General features: G+C 32.9%; 3 protein-coding genes across 3 annotated transcripts; 1 reads left to right on the plus strand and 2 right to left on the minus strand.

The window, feature by feature from the left end:
* Window positions 1-81: 81 nt before the first annotated feature.
* Window positions 82-3,020, minus strand: LOC114176540 (prefoldin subunit 6). Its single transcript, XM_028061611.1, has 5 exons — window positions 2,878-3,020; window positions 2,717-2,787; window positions 2,510-2,634; window positions 584-644; window positions 82-347 (listed from the first exon to the last, which is right to left on the minus strand). Exons 1-5 carry the CDS (start codon window positions 2,951-2,953, stop codon window positions 291-293), a joined length of 390 nt encoding a protein of 129 aa, XP_027917412.1. The 5' UTR covers window positions 2,954-3,020; the 3' UTR covers window positions 82-290.
* Window positions 3,021-5,906: 2,886 nt separating this feature from the next.
* On the plus strand, window positions 5,907-9,643 carry LOC114177970 (adagio protein 3). Its single transcript, XM_028063597.1, has 2 exons — window positions 5,907-6,472; window positions 7,777-9,643. Exons 1-2 carry the CDS (start codon window positions 6,189-6,191, stop codon window positions 9,380-9,382), a joined length of 1,890 nt encoding a protein of 629 aa, XP_027919398.1. The 5' UTR covers window positions 5,907-6,188; the 3' UTR covers window positions 9,383-9,643.
* A 2,027-nt stretch (window positions 9,644-11,670) lies between these two features.
* On the minus strand, window positions 11,671-19,508 carry LOC114178170 (dynamin-related protein 1C). The gene is made up of 16 exons (XM_028063919.1): window positions 19,133-19,508; window positions 18,982-19,045; window positions 18,250-18,357; window positions 17,854-17,955; window positions 17,066-17,116; window positions 16,897-16,958; window positions 16,305-16,395; window positions 16,113-16,177; window positions 15,773-15,967; window positions 15,529-15,648; window positions 15,373-15,443; window positions 15,011-15,236; window positions 14,281-14,331; window positions 13,699-13,948; window positions 13,003-13,142; window positions 11,671-12,057 (listed from the first exon to the last, which is right to left on the minus strand). Exons 1-16 carry the CDS (start codon window positions 19,262-19,264, stop codon window positions 11,932-11,934), a joined length of 1,854 nt encoding a protein of 617 aa, XP_027919720.1. The 5' UTR covers window positions 19,265-19,508; the 3' UTR covers window positions 11,671-11,931.
* Between the last annotated feature and the right edge of the window lie 186 nt (window positions 19,509-19,694).

A 19,694-nucleotide genomic window follows, 5' to 3' on the forward strand; every position in this document is an offset into this window, starting at 1 on the left:
AGAAGATGCTGAGTGAAAATTTCATTTTATGGAGTTACCATAATTCAAAAATTATAAATTAATTCCCCTCCCCGCCAAATCTCCTTAAGGACCTCTTTCATTTCCTTCTAATAGAACACACTTGAAAGAAAATTAACAGATACCAACTACAATATCCACTCAGATCTCCGAACGGTTTCTTTTCATTCCTAAGACTTAACTTTCAGTCTAAAACAAAGGCGCAAAATACAAATGCACATCCAACTTTAGCACAGTTAAATTACAATGCTGGAACAATATGTGAGGGGAAACTACGCCTTTGCTTTCCCAGACTGAAGAGATTGAATCCTTTGTTGCAATTTCAGTATCTGCAACAGTGACAAAAGAAACTGGATATCAGTCATTTATAGGATCCATCTGGTTAAAAGAATCTTTTACAAATGCATGAAACTGGATCACTACATAATAAGTAGACCATAACACATATATCCATTCAAATTGAAATGGCATTCAACTTACCGGCATCAAATATCAGATGGAATGACCAAAAACATGTATAAGCAGAGACCAAAGATAAAAAGGAAAGGAAGCAAAAGTTACAAACCGTATCTTTCTTGCTATTTTGCTTCTCTTCCAAATCTTGAACTGTGGCATCAAGCCGCTTCCTGTCACACATAGAACAATTACATTCGTGATAACAAAAATAAAAATTATAAAACATAAGATACTAAAACCAGCCCAGACATAAAATGAAAAGGATGGCTAAAAAACATAAAGAAGCCAGCAATGGTTAACAGTATTAGAAATGAGGGAAAGATAGGACATAGAGAATAAATTTAGTACAAGGTAATCCATCTATCTATCCATGTCATAAAATATTTTGTAATTTATTTGTGCATGTTTGTTGCCTGCCTAATACAAATACAAGCCTAATCTTTTGTTTGGGCTTGGAACCAGCTACACACGGAGTTGTAATAAAACAAAATAGGCTCAATGTTTGTATATATTTTTTGTTTCCATGTTTGTATATATCTTTTGTTTAGTTTCTTTTCTTGAGTTTCTTGCACTGTGTTAGAGTAGATATTGTCTTTTACATTTTCCCCCATAGTCTACATTAGTTTTCATGGATAACATAACACAAATTAGCTATTAGAGTTGGAGTTTCCTTATGTTGACACATTGGTTGCCACTCTACTACATAAGAGGGGAGTTTACGATTTTGTAAATCTCTATGCGAATGGGGATTCAACAAATTGGCATTGTTGCCGAGGAAAGAAAGACTTAGCAGCCATTTGTATTTAGTTACCATCTGTTTTTCCAGTTTGAGCATTTTAGATAGGAGTAATCTATATTTTTCTGCCACTGTTATACACTGTTTTTGCTATGATCACTGTTCTATTTCGGTCACTGTGTTTACTGTAAGTGTGTGACCAAGTCCAGACCGGGTTCAATACACAGATTTCACTTTGAGCTTGAGACAACTTGAAGGGAGATAAAGGAGAAAATTCAAAACCAATTTGAGTCAGGACCTCTAGACCAAACTGTCAAGCCTGTTGAACCAGAACCAGTTAATCTAAGAGACATAGACCTGCAATGTGAGAGAGAACCTGGAAGGAGTTGGCAAACGTGGAGGCAGGCTACCAGCATCTGTATATCCAGACTCCACATGCCGAATGAGCTGCCAAATTTGAATTGAAGCCAAAAAGTTCCATGGAATGGCGGGAGAGGATCCATACAAGAGAACCAGTGATGGAAGAATAGTGAAATTCAGCTTCAGTTTTCGTTCCAGTTTTTTCATTTTCCTCTTCATTACCTCGGAACAATTTTCTTTCTGCATTTTATGCTTAATTCTGTACTTGCTTTGCTGTTTCCAAATTGTTTTCCTTGCGGACAATGTGTCAAGTGTGGGGGAGTGGTTTCATTTTTGCATTTTTGCTTAGTTTCCTACGCTCGCTGATTGCTACCTATATGCTTTAAACTTCTTTTTGCTATTTTATACCCTTGATTGCTGTGTTTTTAGTCATATTTGAACTATTTGCTGTTTTGAGTCGGTTCACCCATCCTTGTTAATAGCTTCATATAAATAGCAGATACTTCAAGCTTACTTATTTACTCTTTTGTTGCAAACTAACAAAAATCAATCCTATGGGACCGGACACCTAATAGTTCCTTGATTTCCTATTAAGATCTACAACCACATATGATAATCATATCAATTGAAAAGTATAAATAGAAAACGAAAACCATTCCATTTTCTATAGGAAGAAATGGAAGAAGTGGTCAGAAGCTCTTTGGAAGACCCAAGATTGATCAAGATTGGTCACACGCATAGTTTCCAAGTGAGAGCAAATGTGTTAACTAGTATCCTCAGGAATAACTAGGTTATGTGTTTCACCTCACAATAAGGGCATACGATAAAACGTATTTTAACTAAATAATAAAACACAACCATGATAAGCTAATCATATGACCCACAAGTAATAAACCCCAATACCCATCATGACAATAAAAGGGGAAAACACAAACTTACAATTCAGCAGAAATGTATTCGATTCTCTTGCGGACATTTGCATTGGCCTCAGCCAAATCTTGTTTAACAAGTACGGGTCCAATCAACTTGTAAACATTTGCGTCTTCTTTCAACAAATCAAGTTCCTTATTAAAAGGAACACACATAATCAGTTGACATCGTAGCAGGAAGAACCAGAGAACAAATAAAAATATATGATTATGGTACCTTGAGGACGAGCTCGTTCTCGCCAAGCTGAATCGTGTACTTCTTTCTCATTTGGTGATTCTTCGCAATTTCTGCAAAAAAAAAAATGGGAAATTCATTGCACGAATTAGAAGAGTGAAACCAAATAGAACAATAATAGATAAGGGGAATAGTGAGCGTGCCCTTCTGGAGCTTGCTGAGATCATTGGCTTTGTTCTCCAATTCACGTTGAAGATCTCTGAGGTTGGACGAACTCATCGTGTTTCCGACCTTCTTCCTACAATTGCAGTTGTAAAACACCAATGACTACGGCTTTTGTTCTTCTTGTTGTTGGGTCGGCCCAACCCCATTAAGAGCCCAATCAGTATCACTCCATTCGAAAACTCTATTTTAAATTAATAAACTCACACAACCTAATTAAAATTACTATCCAAAACCATATTTTTATTTTATTAAAATGATACAATTTGAAAGTATAAATATAATTCTTTACAAATTATATCAATAAAAATTAAATAATTTATATATATTGCTGATAGAAGGAATTCAGGACATTCGTGACTTTTAATCTTTAATGTGGCACTTATCATTAAGTAATATATAATTTTTAAATTCATTGTTTAAATTCATCGTGGAATAATTTATAATTTTATATTTTACTAATTTTTTTTAGAAAAATATAAAATATATCATTGTTGTTCTTATAACATAAAATAATTAAATTTTAATATTTTTTTTTTCTCTTCTTACTATAGAGTCACGGTTTAGAAATTGTTGATAGGCTTTGATATTTAACTTTTTTTTTTCCTTTATTCTTATTAACAACTTTGAGTGTACGTGTTTTATAGTTCTTTTTTAGGTGTGAAAAACTATATATTTTTTTTTTATTAAAACTTAACTCGCATATTTTTTAAATTGTAGAGCTTTATGATTAATAACATTAACCAAAATCTTATCTTGAATTTAATTGTATGAACGGCACTAGTCAATAATTAAACATTAAAACATTCATATTTATTCACAATGGTTTTAATACAGATGCTAAAAGGACCAAAGAGTTATAGTAAAGTGGTTAAATTTTTTTTATATTCTTCCATCAAAAACAGTATGGTAAGACTAAGGAAGAATAGTTTTTTTTTAATTTGATTATATATATATATAACATATTTAATTATGTAAATATTTTATAAGTTTTTTATTTCTTAAATAACCTTTTTAATTGAATAATTTTAACTATTACCTTTAAATTATTTTGTTAAGATTAATAATTAAAATTTAATTTCTAAATATTAATGATTTAAGTTATAATTATATATTTACATATTTTAGTAATTTATTGTTAAAAAATAATATTTTAAATTATGTTAATTTTTAATTTTTAAAAAATATTAGTGAGTCAATTTCACAAAATAAGAGTTGATAGGTTAAAAATACCAACCTAACCATTTTAACACCTGTGTATAAAGTGTTTTTACAATTTAATCTACTTATATCATTTAGACTACACTAATCACATTAAATATTAAGAAAATAAATTAGTCAACTAACTACTTTAATACTTTTATTGATATATATACAAAATTTACAATTGCTTATATTGATTAGTAGAATATATCATTATTTTATTCAAGAGATTGTTATTATACAATAGTTATTAATAATTAATGATGTTAATCGTTTCTACACTTTCTTTAATAAATATTTATTTAAAATGCTTAATAAAAAAATTATTGTTAACAATTATGGAAATAAAATATGAGAATGTAATGGAATTACTAATATGACCATAAGATATTTTAATTTTATTATTTATTTTTATTAAAAATTCAAATTGAGTATAAATCACCAATTCTTAAAACTAATGTACAGATTTATTAAGATTTTTAAAATATTTGAACCTAATTCCCTTGATTTTCAATATTTCTTTTGATAATAAGTGAAAAATTCCTCTACTAAGTTAAGTTATACTATCTCATTTATGCAAAAAAGTATTAAAGTTTAAACTACGATATACATAAGACTCACAAATTGGTCTAAATAAACATTTGTCTCAAAAACTACATATATTACTCTACTATGAGATTGATACGATGTCGTCAACTCAAGACTACATCATACGTTTGCACACATATCACTCATGGTAATAGCGTACACAAAGATCGTATAAGTTTCTCAAAACAAAATTAATAAATTAATATAATTAATCAAGGATTAAATTAACAGTCCATATTAGCAAAATTCTAAATCATCTAAGAGGGTCCCAACCAACTAATCTAAATAAATAAAAGTGGACAAAAATACTATAAATAACATTGTTTACAAAATAAACATTACGCATTCAATATCGCATCTATTTTTTTTTTACAACACTCTGATATATTGGACTTCAAAATATTTGGATATAAGAAAAAATATCTCGTTCCCTAAAATAAGAAAACCTAATACAACTCGAATTGAAAAGAAAAAAATCACAACGAATAAGTCTTACTTATAAACATATTTTAAATGTGTATTTAAGTTGGTAAAAATAATTACACTTTCATCTATCTTATAATTATATAAATTAAAATCACAACAATTAAGAACAATTTATGTTAGTTTATATTAGGTTCATGTTAAAAATTGAAAAATAAAATTCAACATACCATAAAATTCAACATACCACAAATGTCACTTAACAATTCAAATACACATCAAAGTTTATTTATCACGGTCTCCTTATTTTTATCCTAGTCATATAGAAATCACGTAGCATTTATATCACACTATTTAAAAATTATAAAATATTACCTGCACCATAGTTTTGTTAATTCAAATGGCCTATTTATCGCATTCAAATTGTGAATCTAAAACAAATTCATATCATATTTTAAAAAAAGAACATAATTAAGAAAAGAAATGACTTTCTTTATCTTAAAGTTACATGAAAATTAATACAAGTATATTATAAATAAGAAAAAGACAACAGCACAAAGAAAAACGTGATAGATTTAATGATAAAATCAACCGTATAAAAAATGTATAAGAACAATTTTTCAGAATTAAAAAGTAAAATGAAAAAAAAAAGTGGTATGAAATTTTTGTGGAAAGGGAGAAAGGAGAGATGATTTGACATTGAGATAGATATGCATTCTCTTACCCGCCAAACCAAAACCAAGTCACACAAATAAATATCTTCTTCCTTCCATTCCTATGACGTGGTCGGAATTCACTTCCAGATATTTTCTATCAAAATATCATCTCACCTTAGTGTTCCCCACGTTGACTCCATTCACCTTCCCTTTCACCCTTCTTTTCTTCCTTAAATCACAAATCTGCCACTCCTCTCATCTCCCCAATACCCCACTCGTAATTCCCCCCTCTCTTCGGGGCATTTCCGTCACATTATTTCACCAACTTTAACGTTGTCAGAGAAGAGCGAGAGAGAGAAAAGAAAGAGAGTTCGGTGTTAATTTTCATTGTTGCAGTTGCAGAAGAAGAAGAAGAAAAAAAAATGGCTATGGCAAAAGAGAAAGAGGAAGACGAAGGGGAGGTTCAGACCTGTGGGAAGAGGTTGAAATGCACGAGGAATGATGAAGAAGATGATGATGGTGTTGAAGCTGTTGAGGAAGAAGAGAGTGAGCTTCCTCTGAAACCAGGGATTTTCTTCTACCCGACAACCCCAACTTCCTTTGTCGTCTCTGATGCTCTTGAACCTGATTTTCCGGTCATATATGTCAACAAGGTCTTTGAAATCTCCACCGGATATCGTGCTGACGAGGCCCTCGGTCGCAACTGGTTAGAATTTTCTTCCATTTCTCCCTCTTTTTTGTGCAATTCCCGACCCCTTAACATCTGGGTTTTTTCTCTTTTCTGCATTTGACTCTGAAATTTTCTTGCTTGGCTTGAATTCAACTTCCTCAAACTAGAACCCCCTTTATGTGTCTGTCAGATTGTTCTGTTCCTTCAGATCTATGTTTAAGCTGAGATTTTTTTATGTGTTCCATTGTGTCATCTAGTTAAGAGATGTGATTCTACTGTGTCAAAATTCATAATTCAGAAACATCTGGTGGCTTTTTGCGAACTACATTCCACTGAACTGTGAATTCTGATTGGCAGTGTTTTATCCTCTGCTGTGCATTTTTCGGCAATTTTTTATTTGCTATTGTTAGCTCTTCTATTGAACTTCTTTTCTCTCCTTTTTTATCATCTCCCAAGCTGGAGTGTTTTTTTTTTTTCCGTCCATCCTTTTGGAACCCTTGTTTTTACCTAGTTACAATGTGATTTGTGAAAGTTGCGATCGGCCGATATTTCTATTTTCCTCGTTAGTGTCATAATATTATTGCTGGTATGAATTTTCAGCGGATTTTATTAAGTATCCACAATTCTTATTAATGTTCAAATGTGTAGTTAAAATACATGTGTGGTTAAAATAATTTAAAAATGTCATGTTTTGTCCATTGAAGATAGCAATTTTCTATCAAATTTGGTGGAATGTGTATTATCAACGGTTAGTGAGGGATAACTCTCTGCTTTGGTTTTAAGAGTTTTTGGTGTCTATAGTTTGAGTTTGGTTTAGTTTTGGTTCCCAGATTAAAAGTGATTATTATTTCAGGCTCCCTAATTTCAAGAACGTCCACATTTAGTCCTTAAGATTTATCTTCTGTGATCATCTAAAGAAATACCCTTTTATTTTAGATGACCAAAAACAAACTTAAATCAAGTTTAGGGACCTGAAAATATTTAAGTCTCAAGAAAATGGATACTTAGAATAGTAAGATATAAGGTTTGTAAACTGTTTGAGCCTTTGCTTCAACTAACTCTGAGAAAAATTTTGATGGAGGATATTGATTAAAAATGTGACTTTCATGTTGCCAACAGTAGGGAAGGTAGCCGGTTAAGCTGAAGAGTTTGCTTTCTTGTAAATCCTTCTTGCAGTTCCTTACTCAATCCCCTAATCAGAAACAATTTGTTTGAAACTTTGGTTTTAAGTGTACAAAATGGAATCCTGCGATCCATAATGGGATAAGACTTGTTATATACCGATCAGGGTTATTTTAAAAAAATGTCCAATAATTGCTTTGAAATTTCTCTTGTTTCAGTCGGTTCTTACAGTACAGAGATCCTCGAGCTCAGAGGAGACACCCATTGGTGGATCCTGTTGTTGTGTCCGAGATCAGAAGATGTCTCGAGGAAGGTGTTGAGTTCCAAGGTGAACTTTTGAATTTCAGAAAGGACGGCACGCCGTTGGTGAACAGACTAAGACTTGCACCAATCCACGACGATGACGGGACTGTGACACACGTAATAGGTATCCAACTATTTTCTGAGGCAAATATAGATCTGAACCGAGTCTCATATCCAGTATTCAAAGAGACTTGCAATCAGGAATTTGACAAGAATGGTAAATATTCTCCAAAGAGTGGACAATGCTTGTACAGCCAGCAGCAAGAGATGTGCGGCATTCTTCAGCTTTCTGACGAAGTATTGGCTCACAACATTTTGTCACGATTGACACCAAGGGATGTTGCATCCATCGGGTCTGTATGCAGAAGAATACGCCAATTAACAAAGAATGAGCATGTGAGGAAGATGGTATGTCAGAATGCGTGGGGCAAAGAAGTGACAGGAACATTGGAACTGATGACCAAGAAGTTAGGATGGGGTCGTCTGACTCGGGAACTCACCACCCTCGAAGCTGTTTGTTGGAGAAAACTCACAGTGGGAGGAGCAGTGGAGCCTTCACGCTGCAATTTCAGTGCTTGTGCTGCGGGAAACCGACTAGTGTTGTTCGGAGGCGAAGGGGTGGACATGCAACCGATGGATGACACTTTTGTTCTAAATCTCGACGCTAAAAATCCAGAATGGCGCAGGGTGAGTGTGAAATCATCCCCACCAGGAAGATGGGGCCACACGCTTTCATGTTTAAACGGTTCTTGGTTGGTGGTTTTTGGCGGCTGCGGAAGGCAAGGACTGCTCAATGATGTGTTCGTGCTTGATTTGGATGCTCAGCAGCCAACATGGAGGGAAGTATGCGGTGGAACGCCACCTCTTCCGAGATCATGGCATAGCTCTTGCACGATTGAAGGGTCGAAACTGGTGGTCTCCGGCGGGTGCACGGACGCCGGAGTACTTCTCAGTGACACGTATTTACTCGATCTGACAACAGAGAATCCGACATGGAGAGAGATTCCAACATCATGGGCGCCTCCATCACGGTTGGGGCACTCACTGTCGGTGTACGGAAGGACAAAGCTTCTGATGTTTGGTGGACTTGCGAAGAGTGGACACTTGCGGCTGCGATCAGGTGAGGCTTATACGATTGACTTGGAAGATGAACAGCCACAGTGGAGGCAGCTAGAGTATAGTGCATTCACGGGATTGGCAAGTCAAAGTGGTGTTGTTCCTCCTCCGAGATTGGATCATGTTGCTGTGAGCATGCCTTGTGGGAGGATCATTATATTTGGAGGTTCCATTGCGGGGCTTCACTCACCATCTCAGCTATTTCTCTTGGACCCTTCTGAAGAGAAACCATCATGGAGGATCCTGAATGTTCCAGGGCAACCACCGAAATTTGCTTGGGGTCATAGCACATGTGTGGTGGGAGGGACAAGGGTGCTGGTGTTGGGTGGACACACTGGGGAGGAGTGGATACTCAATGAGTTGCATGAGTTGTGCCTGGCTAGTCGTCAGGATTCTGACCTGTGAAGGGTGTAAAACCAGACCCTCTTTCTCTCAGAACAAGATTTTTGTTGCAAAATAGGTTTTGTTTTGGGTGGGTTTTGTTTAGTAGTTTGGTTTTGTATATGAAAAACTATATATATCATATGATTGTTGTATGACATGACGTGTGTATTACTTACTACCACTGTTTTTTGAATGATGTATGATGTATGACTATCACACTAGGACACAAACTTCTGTACATCATACACTTCTTGCCTCTTGTATCATCCCTCCTTTTTCTTTTACAGTTACTTTTGTTAATAATTAATTCTTTTATTATTATTTCTTATTATCATCAACTTTGGTACAACCAATGTATAATAAAGATAAGAAGGAGAAAAAAAAGAGAGAAACCGTGGGTAGATATCAAAAAAGAAATTGAAGGAAATATGAGTATGAGGATTGAACGTTAATAAATCCTCAATTATTAAAGGAGGTTTAGTTGGGTGGTACTAGTTATTATGAGCCTTCTTAGATCATTTTACGGATAAAAAGGGTGAATAAATGCTTAGATTTCATGCAGTAGAAAGTTGTAAAGTCTTGAAATTTAACCATTTTACTAAATTATAACTGCGATTAATCCATTTGTTAATGTAGGCCGTTATATACAGAAGTAGACCAATGATATAATTGGTTTCATTTGCTATCTAATTTTAGGAAATTAAATTACTTTTTTCATGTGTTTAGGATTACTTGCACTTAAAAAAAGAAGAAGCAAAACTGCCTGGCCAACGTGCAGTTTCAAATACAAGTGTATAAATTTTCAAATTATGATTTTAGAGTTTAGAGTGTAATATACCTTTGTGTTTGTTTGTCGATGGAGTCGCTAAAGTTAAAAGATTAATGATGAATCGATATTTTAATTTAAATTATGTATTTGTGTTGAATAATTTAGAATATGTTATTAATATTTATCATTAAAATATCTATTCTATAAAAATTGTAATACTTTAATGATAAAAATAATTTATATTTTTTATGTTAATAAGATTTAATGTATATGATTTTAGTTTATATTCATATATTAATAATTATATATTTATTATGTTTTAAAATGATTATTTATCACATTATATCATAATATTTTAAAAGTAAATTTATCAACATATCATAGTCGTGTTATATTCGACACACATATTTGCATCATAGGTAAAGAAAGTTGGAAAAACAAAATTATAAAAATGCAGAAAATGATACAAGACTTTATATTAGACTTTCTCTCCTTAAATATGTGAAAAAAAATTACCGTATAAATATTTTATTTATATTTACATATATAATATAAAAAAAATCATATATAACATGTGTTTCTATTATAATATATTAAGTAATTAATAAAATGATTTAAAAAATATATTTTATAAATTAATTTACTTTAATATATATATACTTTTTTTTAAAAAAATTTGGAAATATTTTTTAATTTAAAATTTATTTTCATTTTGATTTATAATTTAAAAATCATTATTGAAATAAATTACTTCTTAAATATATACAAAAATTATTTTACTATATAATCATATCTTGTAACAACTTTCTACTCAATTTTCACTTTCTTCGCTTTAATTCAAATAACTTCACTCAAAATATATAATTTCACTTTTTTTACTCTCTTTTTTTACTTCCTCAAAAATCCAGTAATCCAAAGGCATTGCATCCATTTCTTCACACACACAAATTATTCAACCCGACCCAAACACAATGCTAAGGAATGAGATAGACGGAGTCAAATTTTCAAATGGAGAGAACCCGACTCGTACCAATATCTTTTACACGTCATTGGAATTTTTTCTAAAATTTACACAAGTTTTTCAGTTAAACTATAATTGAACACGAGGTTTATAATCAAGTCGGAAATAAATCATTTAACAGCACCAATGAAGATATGAACGTTACACAGCTGTAAATAGAAATTTTATCAGAAGTATCTTCAAATAAGATCTCTTTTAATAACTTTCTCCGACAATTTTTAAAATCTCCTCTTTTTTCTATGGGACGAAAACTCATGAACAGATTATTGTAAATATTAGGTAATACAATTTACATATGATCATAACTAAGAGGGATGAAATTTAAATTTTCTAATGCTATGTTCTCTATTTTAAACCAATTTGATGGTTAATAGAAGAATTTGTTAAAAACATTTTTCATATGGATTATTGCTATGTTATGCAAATGGTCACCTCGGTTTTAGTTGAGAGTTTACTAATCTTTGACGCCTCTAAAGTAATCATCGGCATATATATAACAAAGAATGAAAATTAAGAGACTAATAAAATGGAGAAGTCGTCCTTCGAACATAAAAATCAAACATCTTAAGAACTGGTAAGTTACATAAAATCACAACATAGAACTCGGATCGGATGCTTTTTACACTGTGGTATGTGGGTCAAAAGAATTATACGCAAGTACGAATTTCACTTCTTGTCATGACCGTGGACTTTTTTCTGTTCGTGCTTGATTAAAAAAATAGTAAAAAAGCTACAAAATCTATAACAAATCTCACATCTGTTGCAAACTCTGGGATCTCATTATTTCCAAGCCACCGAGTCAATGTCATCCCTAGCTTGCTTGTATAATTCAAGCCTTTTGGCTATTTGATTTCTCCTTTCCATAAGGGCTGGATCTTCATCCAACATCGCACCTAATTTTTCCTTCTGCATAACAGCTCCAGTAATCAGTTATAATGTTGCTTTCGTCATATTGAAATATACATGTTGCTTTCATCAAATTTATATACATGTTGCAACAAAGTATTGTGCCTATCTCGCTTAAACAATCCTTTTGACAAATCACAAGGGAAGTATTCTATTACCCCTTTTTCCTAAACCTTTGCTAACTTGTTCTATAAGCTAGTATATGCAACAATTGACATCCTCTACAACACTTGCATATAGCCGTAGTACATGATTTAATGATACCTAAATTGCAATTTGAATCATTTTCATTCTTGATCTACTTTGATCCATTATTTCCACTATTTTATTCCTTCAACTTTGACTAATTCTAAATTTGCATACCTTCAATGTATTTATGTACGTTTAGTTGAACTATAAACATAACCTTCATTTAACAAACCTCAAGTATAATTTAGTTAATTAAAACATGAAAATAAAATATAAAATAAACCATACAAAATTGAAGATTGGACCTAAATTTCTGATTTTCTAAACTCTGAAGCCAAGAATTTTAGATAATTTTTTTTAAAAAGACCAACATTATAATTTAACCTAATTAAAATACAAAGCCACACATAGAGCCTAACTAACACACTGTCCAATCTTGATCATCCCCAAATTCAAAGCAAATATCTTCTCACGTCATACTTTTATAATTTCAAAAAAACTTAATCCAACAGTATATTTAGATTCATCGTACACAGCTTTGGTTACATGTACTTCATGATATTGACAAAAAAAAATCATTTCGTAAGCTTATACTTGAACCAGGTTCACTAAGTTATCAATGGGAAAAAAGCGGCATGGCATTGTAATTATATAAGTAAATTCAAGTAAACCATACGTAATTATAACATAGTTAAGGAACGAGAGAAAATTGTATCTAAGATGGGAAAAATTTAACCCGAAGATAAAAAATCGTACCTCCTTCTTCCCAACTTGAACGTAAAAGTAGTTCAACAAAGATCGCTTAGCCTCTCTAACTTGACAATGAACCACAGCCTTGGGTATGGTATTCTTAAGTGTATCGCAAACCATATTAATATAGGAACTTACGTTTGTTCCTGTATCAGGCAGCAAAATATATATAATACACAGAATAATGACTGTATAAACCATTAGATATGTAAAAGCAATCTCGAATCAAAATCCAAATTACGTGGAATCATGCCATTTAAATTTAAACCCTCCTTTCAAAGATTTGAGTGAATTTCAAAGCATCTCGCTCTTTACTTTATTGGAACAAAAAACTCACACAAGATATGAGAGAAAAGGGTTACACATCTTCCCCAAAATCCTAACTTTCTCGGACACAATTTTTAATATTTTAGAGTGAATGCAGTTTTGAAAAAAATAATCTTTATTTTAGAAAAAAAAAGGATTTTTTAATTGAAAACGACACATGCTGACCACATATTAGAAAAAGAAGTTCCCACATTGCTTACCAACATTACATAACTTTTACTTTTGATGAAAGATGAGTCTTAAACACTTCAGTAAAAAGATATGGTTTATATAAGCTTATCCATCTAACCAGTATTGTAGTCCTAGAATAATAATATACTAAGAATTACAATATTATTCTTAAATGTTACTAAAAAGGCTTGAGGAATATGTTACCAATTTTGCGAAGGTGATTGTCAGTATAACTGTCCATATTTGGGGGACCATTCCGGTTTGGATTTGGTGGTCCATTTGGATTCTTTTCTGGTTCAAAATGAATCTTCCTGAAAAACTCCACTGTTAGATAGCTAGACTCCATATCAACCAACCGTGTAACTGTCTTCCTGCTTTCTTCTCGGAATTTTTCCAGAGCTTCATTTGCAGCAGTTGCTATATCATTTGAAAGTGTTGGAAATCTTTTTAGTTCCTACATGTCATAAATACACCAACTGTAAAATTTAATTTGATTATATCTTCCCCATACCAATTCACCCCTTCAGATACCAAAGTTAATGATAGAAAAACTATTCACAGGTCCTGGAACGGCACCTTACATCAGTTTTTTAGCAATGACTCATACCCTTCATTATTAGCCTTCAAAGATTCATTAATTCAAGAAGGAATCCTAATAACCAACTCAGACACATGAAATAGGTGTGAACGAAGAACAAGCGCATTCAACTTGCATTTTGTTGATTTTAAAATTTTAAAATAATGACATGTCTAAAAAGAGTTTCATCAACTTGTGCACTGCTTTACCTCAGTTTCTGCAATTGATTTCCGTACAAGTTCCTTTAAAACAAAGTGAACCTGCATAATAGAAGAAAGCATGCTGTTCAGAAATGGAAAGAACAAAATCACACAGAGCAATTTAATATAAAAAAATGTAAATGAGTAAAACAGCTCCTCTTGTGGAGTAACCATTTTTATCTCATTTCAGTTACAAAAATTAAAGGAAAAACACGTGTTAAACAACCCTCATACAGTATATAACAATAATATAAGAAACACAATTATAAATGTGACTTCTGGTATAAATACGTCAGAATTTCATCATGGGAAATTATTTATTGAGAAAGGGATTCAGAAATCAAAACAGAATCAATCGTCATGAAATTTAAGTTTAACAACATTCCAGGTTTGTGTTGACGTGGAAGAAAAGAGGAAAACTAAGACGTTCAGAATCGCATGCTTGTATATATATATATATATATATATATATATATATATATATATTTTCACGTGATCTCAGGATTTTCATTTATTTGATTTTGTCTTCACAATTACCTCCTGCTGTGATCAACACGGAGATGAATCCCTTCAGAGGTGGTTTTGAAAAAAAAGAAAACACGATAGAAAGCAATATAGTAGTTGAGGAGGAGACCTAATGTCTAAACAATGAAGTATTTCATGTTATATCTGGTAATTTCATCATACCATGGAACGGATGACAAACTAAAACAAGATATAATAAAGTAAAAAAGTTTACAGCATCCACGGAGGCTTCAGCTGGGCCTTTGAAATAGCCTATAGATCCTTCAATGAGTCTTCTGTAACCCTGCTCTGGAGCAATTAGATGGGGTTGATACCCATCAGCTTCAGTGACAACCCTCTGGACATTTTTCAGGGAAAGATGGCGATCAAAAGGAAGCTTTTTTAAAGCAGCTGGTAATTGGTGATCAAAAACTCCGTATATCCGGTCCCCTCCAGGACGGCTGAAAAAAAAGTTAGTGGGCTAATCAAATAGTTGACAAGGCAAAAAACGAAAAAGAGACTACTAAAATTCATTTGTTATAGAAAGAAACAAAAGTAAACAAGGAGCTAATTCTAAAGCTGAATAGGAGTAGTTACCCTCCTTCCAGGTGCTCTTTAAATACTTTGTCAAATGCACGACACATCTCTAAAATAGTGTATAGTTGGGCCTACGCAAACAAGTAACACAACTTAAAACACTCAGAAATAAACCATTTTCAAATTAAATTATTCAGCATAGGTCTCAGTTCTGACCCCTGAATCCACAGCAATTGGTCTGCCTATACGGTCCAACTCGGCATTTAGCTCGTCAATAGTCTTATTTATTAAGGCAATGATACTTGGTATTTTCTGTCTGATAACTTGCTCCAAATGCTGCAATCACAAAAAGCAGTGAAAGAAAACGATCACTCACCATTGGAATAATCAGAAATTAATTGAATAAAAGTAAGTTCAGTAAATTATCAAAATGTTACTGAAAATATGTAGAATATAAAACCTGAGATAAAAGCTTAGCAAGATATTCTGATCCCATTTTATGTGCCAAATGTCCATATTCAGGACTTGTCTCAAAATATTCACGCTCCTTCCTACGAGCAGCAATCATGTCAACATTCCGATTAATATCAGCTTGTGAACGGTTCACAATTCCAACCCATGGATGCTGCAGCCTGTATTGCCTTCCCTCGAGTACCTTCACGTTTTACATTTAAAATCTTCTGTCATTTTGCAACTAACAAGCTAACACAGAAACTCTAATCTCAGTTAAATGCAAGGAAATCAATTTAAGTTACTGAAGAACAAAACAGAAGATAGTTGCAGTGGTTAAGAAATCATACATCAACTGCATTAGTTCCTTTATCCATAAGATCAAGTTTGGTAACAACACCAAACGTTCTTTCACCTGAAAAAGTACAAGGAAGAATTTTTTTTTTTCGTAAATGCATGCTGCCCAAGAAAGAATGAGAAAAAACAAAAATGAATGAATCCAAATCTACCCTTGGAATTGCTTCCAATATAAACAGCCATACCTGAAGGGTCAACTTCTCGTGCGATTTTTATGGCATCTGATGTGGCAATATCTTGGTTTGCAGGAGAGATAGCTAAGATAATGCAATTTGGCTTCACAGTTGAAGAGTTCAATTAGATTGTTTACATGAAACATCGAAGATAATTTATAAGAGCAAGAGTAGACAATGAATTTGACAGAAGTACACACCAAAGGCAGTTCAATTTCCTTTAAAATGGAACATAAATTACAGAATTCAAAGTGAACTTAGACTGATTACAGGTGATGCCAATGAAGCCAATCAGAAGAATATTCTTGCAACAACAGATCAAAAAAATTACTGGAAGGAAAACATTATTGTGAGTGAATCCTACATTAACCAAAAACACAAGATGCAAGAAGGAAAAAAACCACAAGTTTCTAGCAAAAGACTACCCAGATAAATTTATTGATTACCAGAATGTAGTGTTATTTGAAGGGGTTCCAAGTGTGATGAATCATATTTCTTCTTTAAATAAGGGTGATTCAGATAAGTTTTTCATATCAAGCTTGTCTAACAAAAATTAAAATCATATCGCACTAATTCATTTTTCTCTTCATATAGTATAATTTACCTTTTCAACATAAGAGCGGACCATGTTTTCGATATCTTGAACAATACTCTCCTGCTGTCCCTCTGCAAAAAAGAAGGAAAAACTTGGTTATACGTTTAAGGTTCTAATGAGTCCTCTCAGAATACAACTCAAATTGCATATATATACTGAGAAATATATTGAGGTTTACCTACTGCAACCTTTGTCAGCCCAGGAAGATCTATGAGGGTCAAGTTTACGACTGCAAAAAAGCCACATAACTATGTCAAACAGAAAGAGGGCATTAACTATGTCTTTTATATTCATGTTGTTCAACAAGGATGGTAAGTACTAAATGAGAAAGCCAAGTGATCTTCAATCAAACAAATAAATAAATAAATATGATTTCCAAAATTATATTCGTAGAAAAATGAAATATGAAGGAATATTCACTTTGAAGCTATTTCCATTAACAATGATTCTCAAACTTCCTATAGTAGATGTAAATATTCCGTGAGATTAATATTATGATGATTTCAAGAAATAAAAACTTTTGCACCAAACCTAATGCTGAATTTGAAAATTCAGATTGACAACCTAAGCATAGGTAAAGCTTCAATTAAAGCCGGAGTGCATGGTTAAAAAATACTCTGGCTATAAAACAATCATGAAAATTACGCGCTGGATAATTAATTTGTAGAATCACCAGCACAGGACAAGACTATTAAAGTTCAGAATTCAATCAATACAAACGTAAAATTCACTTTTAAATAAAGCAGAAGACTAAATTCTCCTAGTTTTGGAAGAGAAGATTCATTCAAAGATGTCAAAAAATGTAGCCATTCTTTAAATCATAAGCCATAAATAGTCACAACAATGAAATAAGAAATAAGATGGAAATGGTAATAAAGAGATACAGCACAACATTATAAGTTTTCAATCAACTGCTTTCAAGAGCCATGTCATGTCATGCTATCAATGGAAAATAGAGGTACAAACCATTTGGAGAATAAATGCTGAGTTGAATTGGAATGTTAGAAATTTGCTTTGTCTTCCCAGTTATACGATCTGTTTCATCTGCTATTTCCTTCCTCACAGCAGCTGCATGGGAAGTAAAGGATCATTGTAGAACCAACTAACGGAGACATTGTGATAGTACAAACTCTAACTGCAGCTGTTATTTATTTGTAATCCACACACTGAACATCGGACACATAGACAAACATAATAAAATCCCCAAGCTGAAACAGGCTACGTACACATACCACATATCACCCACAAGCTCACAGCCTCTATGTTTATTTCAAAGCTATACTACCATCGAAATTATTTTATTAACAAAAACAAAAAAAAAAAAACTGAAAAAAAGGAAATTTAGATAGAAACTTCATTTACCAAAGTCAGTGAATCTCTTTCTCGGTAAGTGAAGAAACTCCGCATACTCCTGCGTCCCATTGTCTGTCTTGTGAAGTTGCAGCACTAACGGTCTCCGTGTAACAATACCTTAAAGAAAACAACAAAAAATGTCAAAAAACCATTCAGAGGCAAGAAAATAAGTTATAAGCGTCCTCCACGGCCATCAACAGAGTAATACGCGACATCTTGTAGTAAAAATAGAAAATAGTAACAACAACAAAAATAATAAATAATCATATATACTAATACATAAAGGATACCGAGATTTTCGTTACTGGCTTTGGTGTGCACACTTTTTATATTATTTTACCCTTATTCTCGCACCATTTTGACAATAACATTTTTTGTGAAAACTGTTCTGATGATTGTTATTTCTATTTTAGTAACTATCTTTTAGTGTGTTTTCACTACTACTGCTATTAATAATAGATAATAAATAAATAAATAAAAAGACCACTGGGAGAAGCTATTTTCAGTAAACCAACATCTCAAAAAAAATCTTCATATTTTCTTACCAAAAAACAGTGACCACCTTTGCATAATAGTTTTTGATTTCACAGTTAGTTTAGTAACCAGTACTCTGCAAGCATCATTTCTTGTAATATATATAAATATATATTAGCAATACTGCTTTATGAACAACATTGCTAGAGAGATCTCGTAAACTAGCGAACCAGAGCAGAAGATGGTAAGAAAGAGAGTAAGAATCACCAGATCCACGAGGCAGAAAATCTCTTCCGACCACGCTTTCAAGCACCGACGATTTTCCTGAACTCTGATATTCCACAAAAGAAATTTGAAAAACAAAAAGAAATAAAGAGTTAGAAAGCATTGTAGTTTGAACGGAGAAAGTGTTCAGTACCTGGCCACCGACGACGGCGACGGATGGAAGAGCTTCCCAAAGCGATAAACCCTCGCCGCCGTAATCGCCTAACACGGTGCAGGCTCGTTGGATCTTATTGATGAGACCGATCAAGCTCGTCATCGTCGCCATTTTGAAATCGGAAAATAGATCGGATCGGATCGGAAGAGAGATAGAAGAAACGAACGGAAGGAGATCTAACGAGAGAGGGGTTTATGGTTTTAGATCGACGAAACGCGCTTCTGTGGATGCAGAATGTGCATCCGAAGAGACGGGAAATTCGAACGGGGAAACCAACATATACAGAAAAAAAGAATGGGCACCAACCAAACGGTTCTTTATTTCATGCGCTATGATGGGGCAAATGGTCACTTTACACGTTCCAATGTGGGTTAAGTAAAGGAGAGGAAGTTCGTTCTAAAGTCATTTTTTGAATGTTATCGTGACATGACATTCACGCCCTCCGAATAATAAATAATTTATATCAAAATTCTAACTGTGTTTTCTTGCCAAAAGAAATTTTAAAAGAAACAGCGTTTTCTTGTTTTTTTTAGAAGGAACC

The sequence above is a fragment of the Vigna unguiculata genome, chromosome 3, assembly GCF_004118075.2.
Source record: "Vigna unguiculata cultivar IT97K-499-35 chromosome 3, ASM411807v1, whole genome shotgun sequence".
In the NCBI taxonomy this organism is placed as follows: Eukaryota; Viridiplantae; Streptophyta; class Magnoliopsida; order Fabales; family Fabaceae; genus Vigna; species Vigna unguiculata.

Bases quoted from the DNA above. Each gene is read 5' to 3' on its own strand.
- LOC114177970 (XM_028063597.1), top strand. From the start codon at position 6,189: ATGGCTATGGCAAAAGAGAAAGAGGAAGACGAAGGGGAGGTTCAGACC. The intron at 6,473-7,776 runs GTTAGAATTTTC...CTCTTGTTTCAG, and splicing joins GAGGCCCTCGGTCGCAACTG to TCGGTTCTTACAGTACAGAG.
- LOC114176540 (XM_028061611.1), bottom strand. From the start codon at position 2,953: ATGAGTTCGTCCAACCTCAGAGATCTTCAACGTGAATTGGAGAACAAA. The intron at 2,635-2,716 runs GTACCATAATCA...CCTTTTAATAAG, and splicing joins AGAACGAGCTCGTCCTCAAG to GAACTTGATTTGTTGAAAGA. The intron at 348-583 runs GTTTGTAACTTT...TCACTGTTGCAG, and splicing joins AAAATAGCAAGAAAGATACG to ATACTGAAATTGCAACAAAG.
- LOC114178170 (XM_028063919.1), bottom strand. From the start codon at position 19,264: ATGGCGACGATGACGAGCTTGATCGGTCTCATCAATAAGATCCAACGA. The intron at 16,396-16,896 runs GTAAATTATACT...TCAACTGTGAAG, and splicing joins TCCGCTCTTATGTTGAAAAG to CCAAATTGCATTATCTTAGC. The intron at 15,649-15,772 runs GTTTTATATTCT...TTGTGATTGCAG, and splicing joins TTGCTAAGCTTTTATCTCAG to CATTTGGAGCAAGTTATCAG.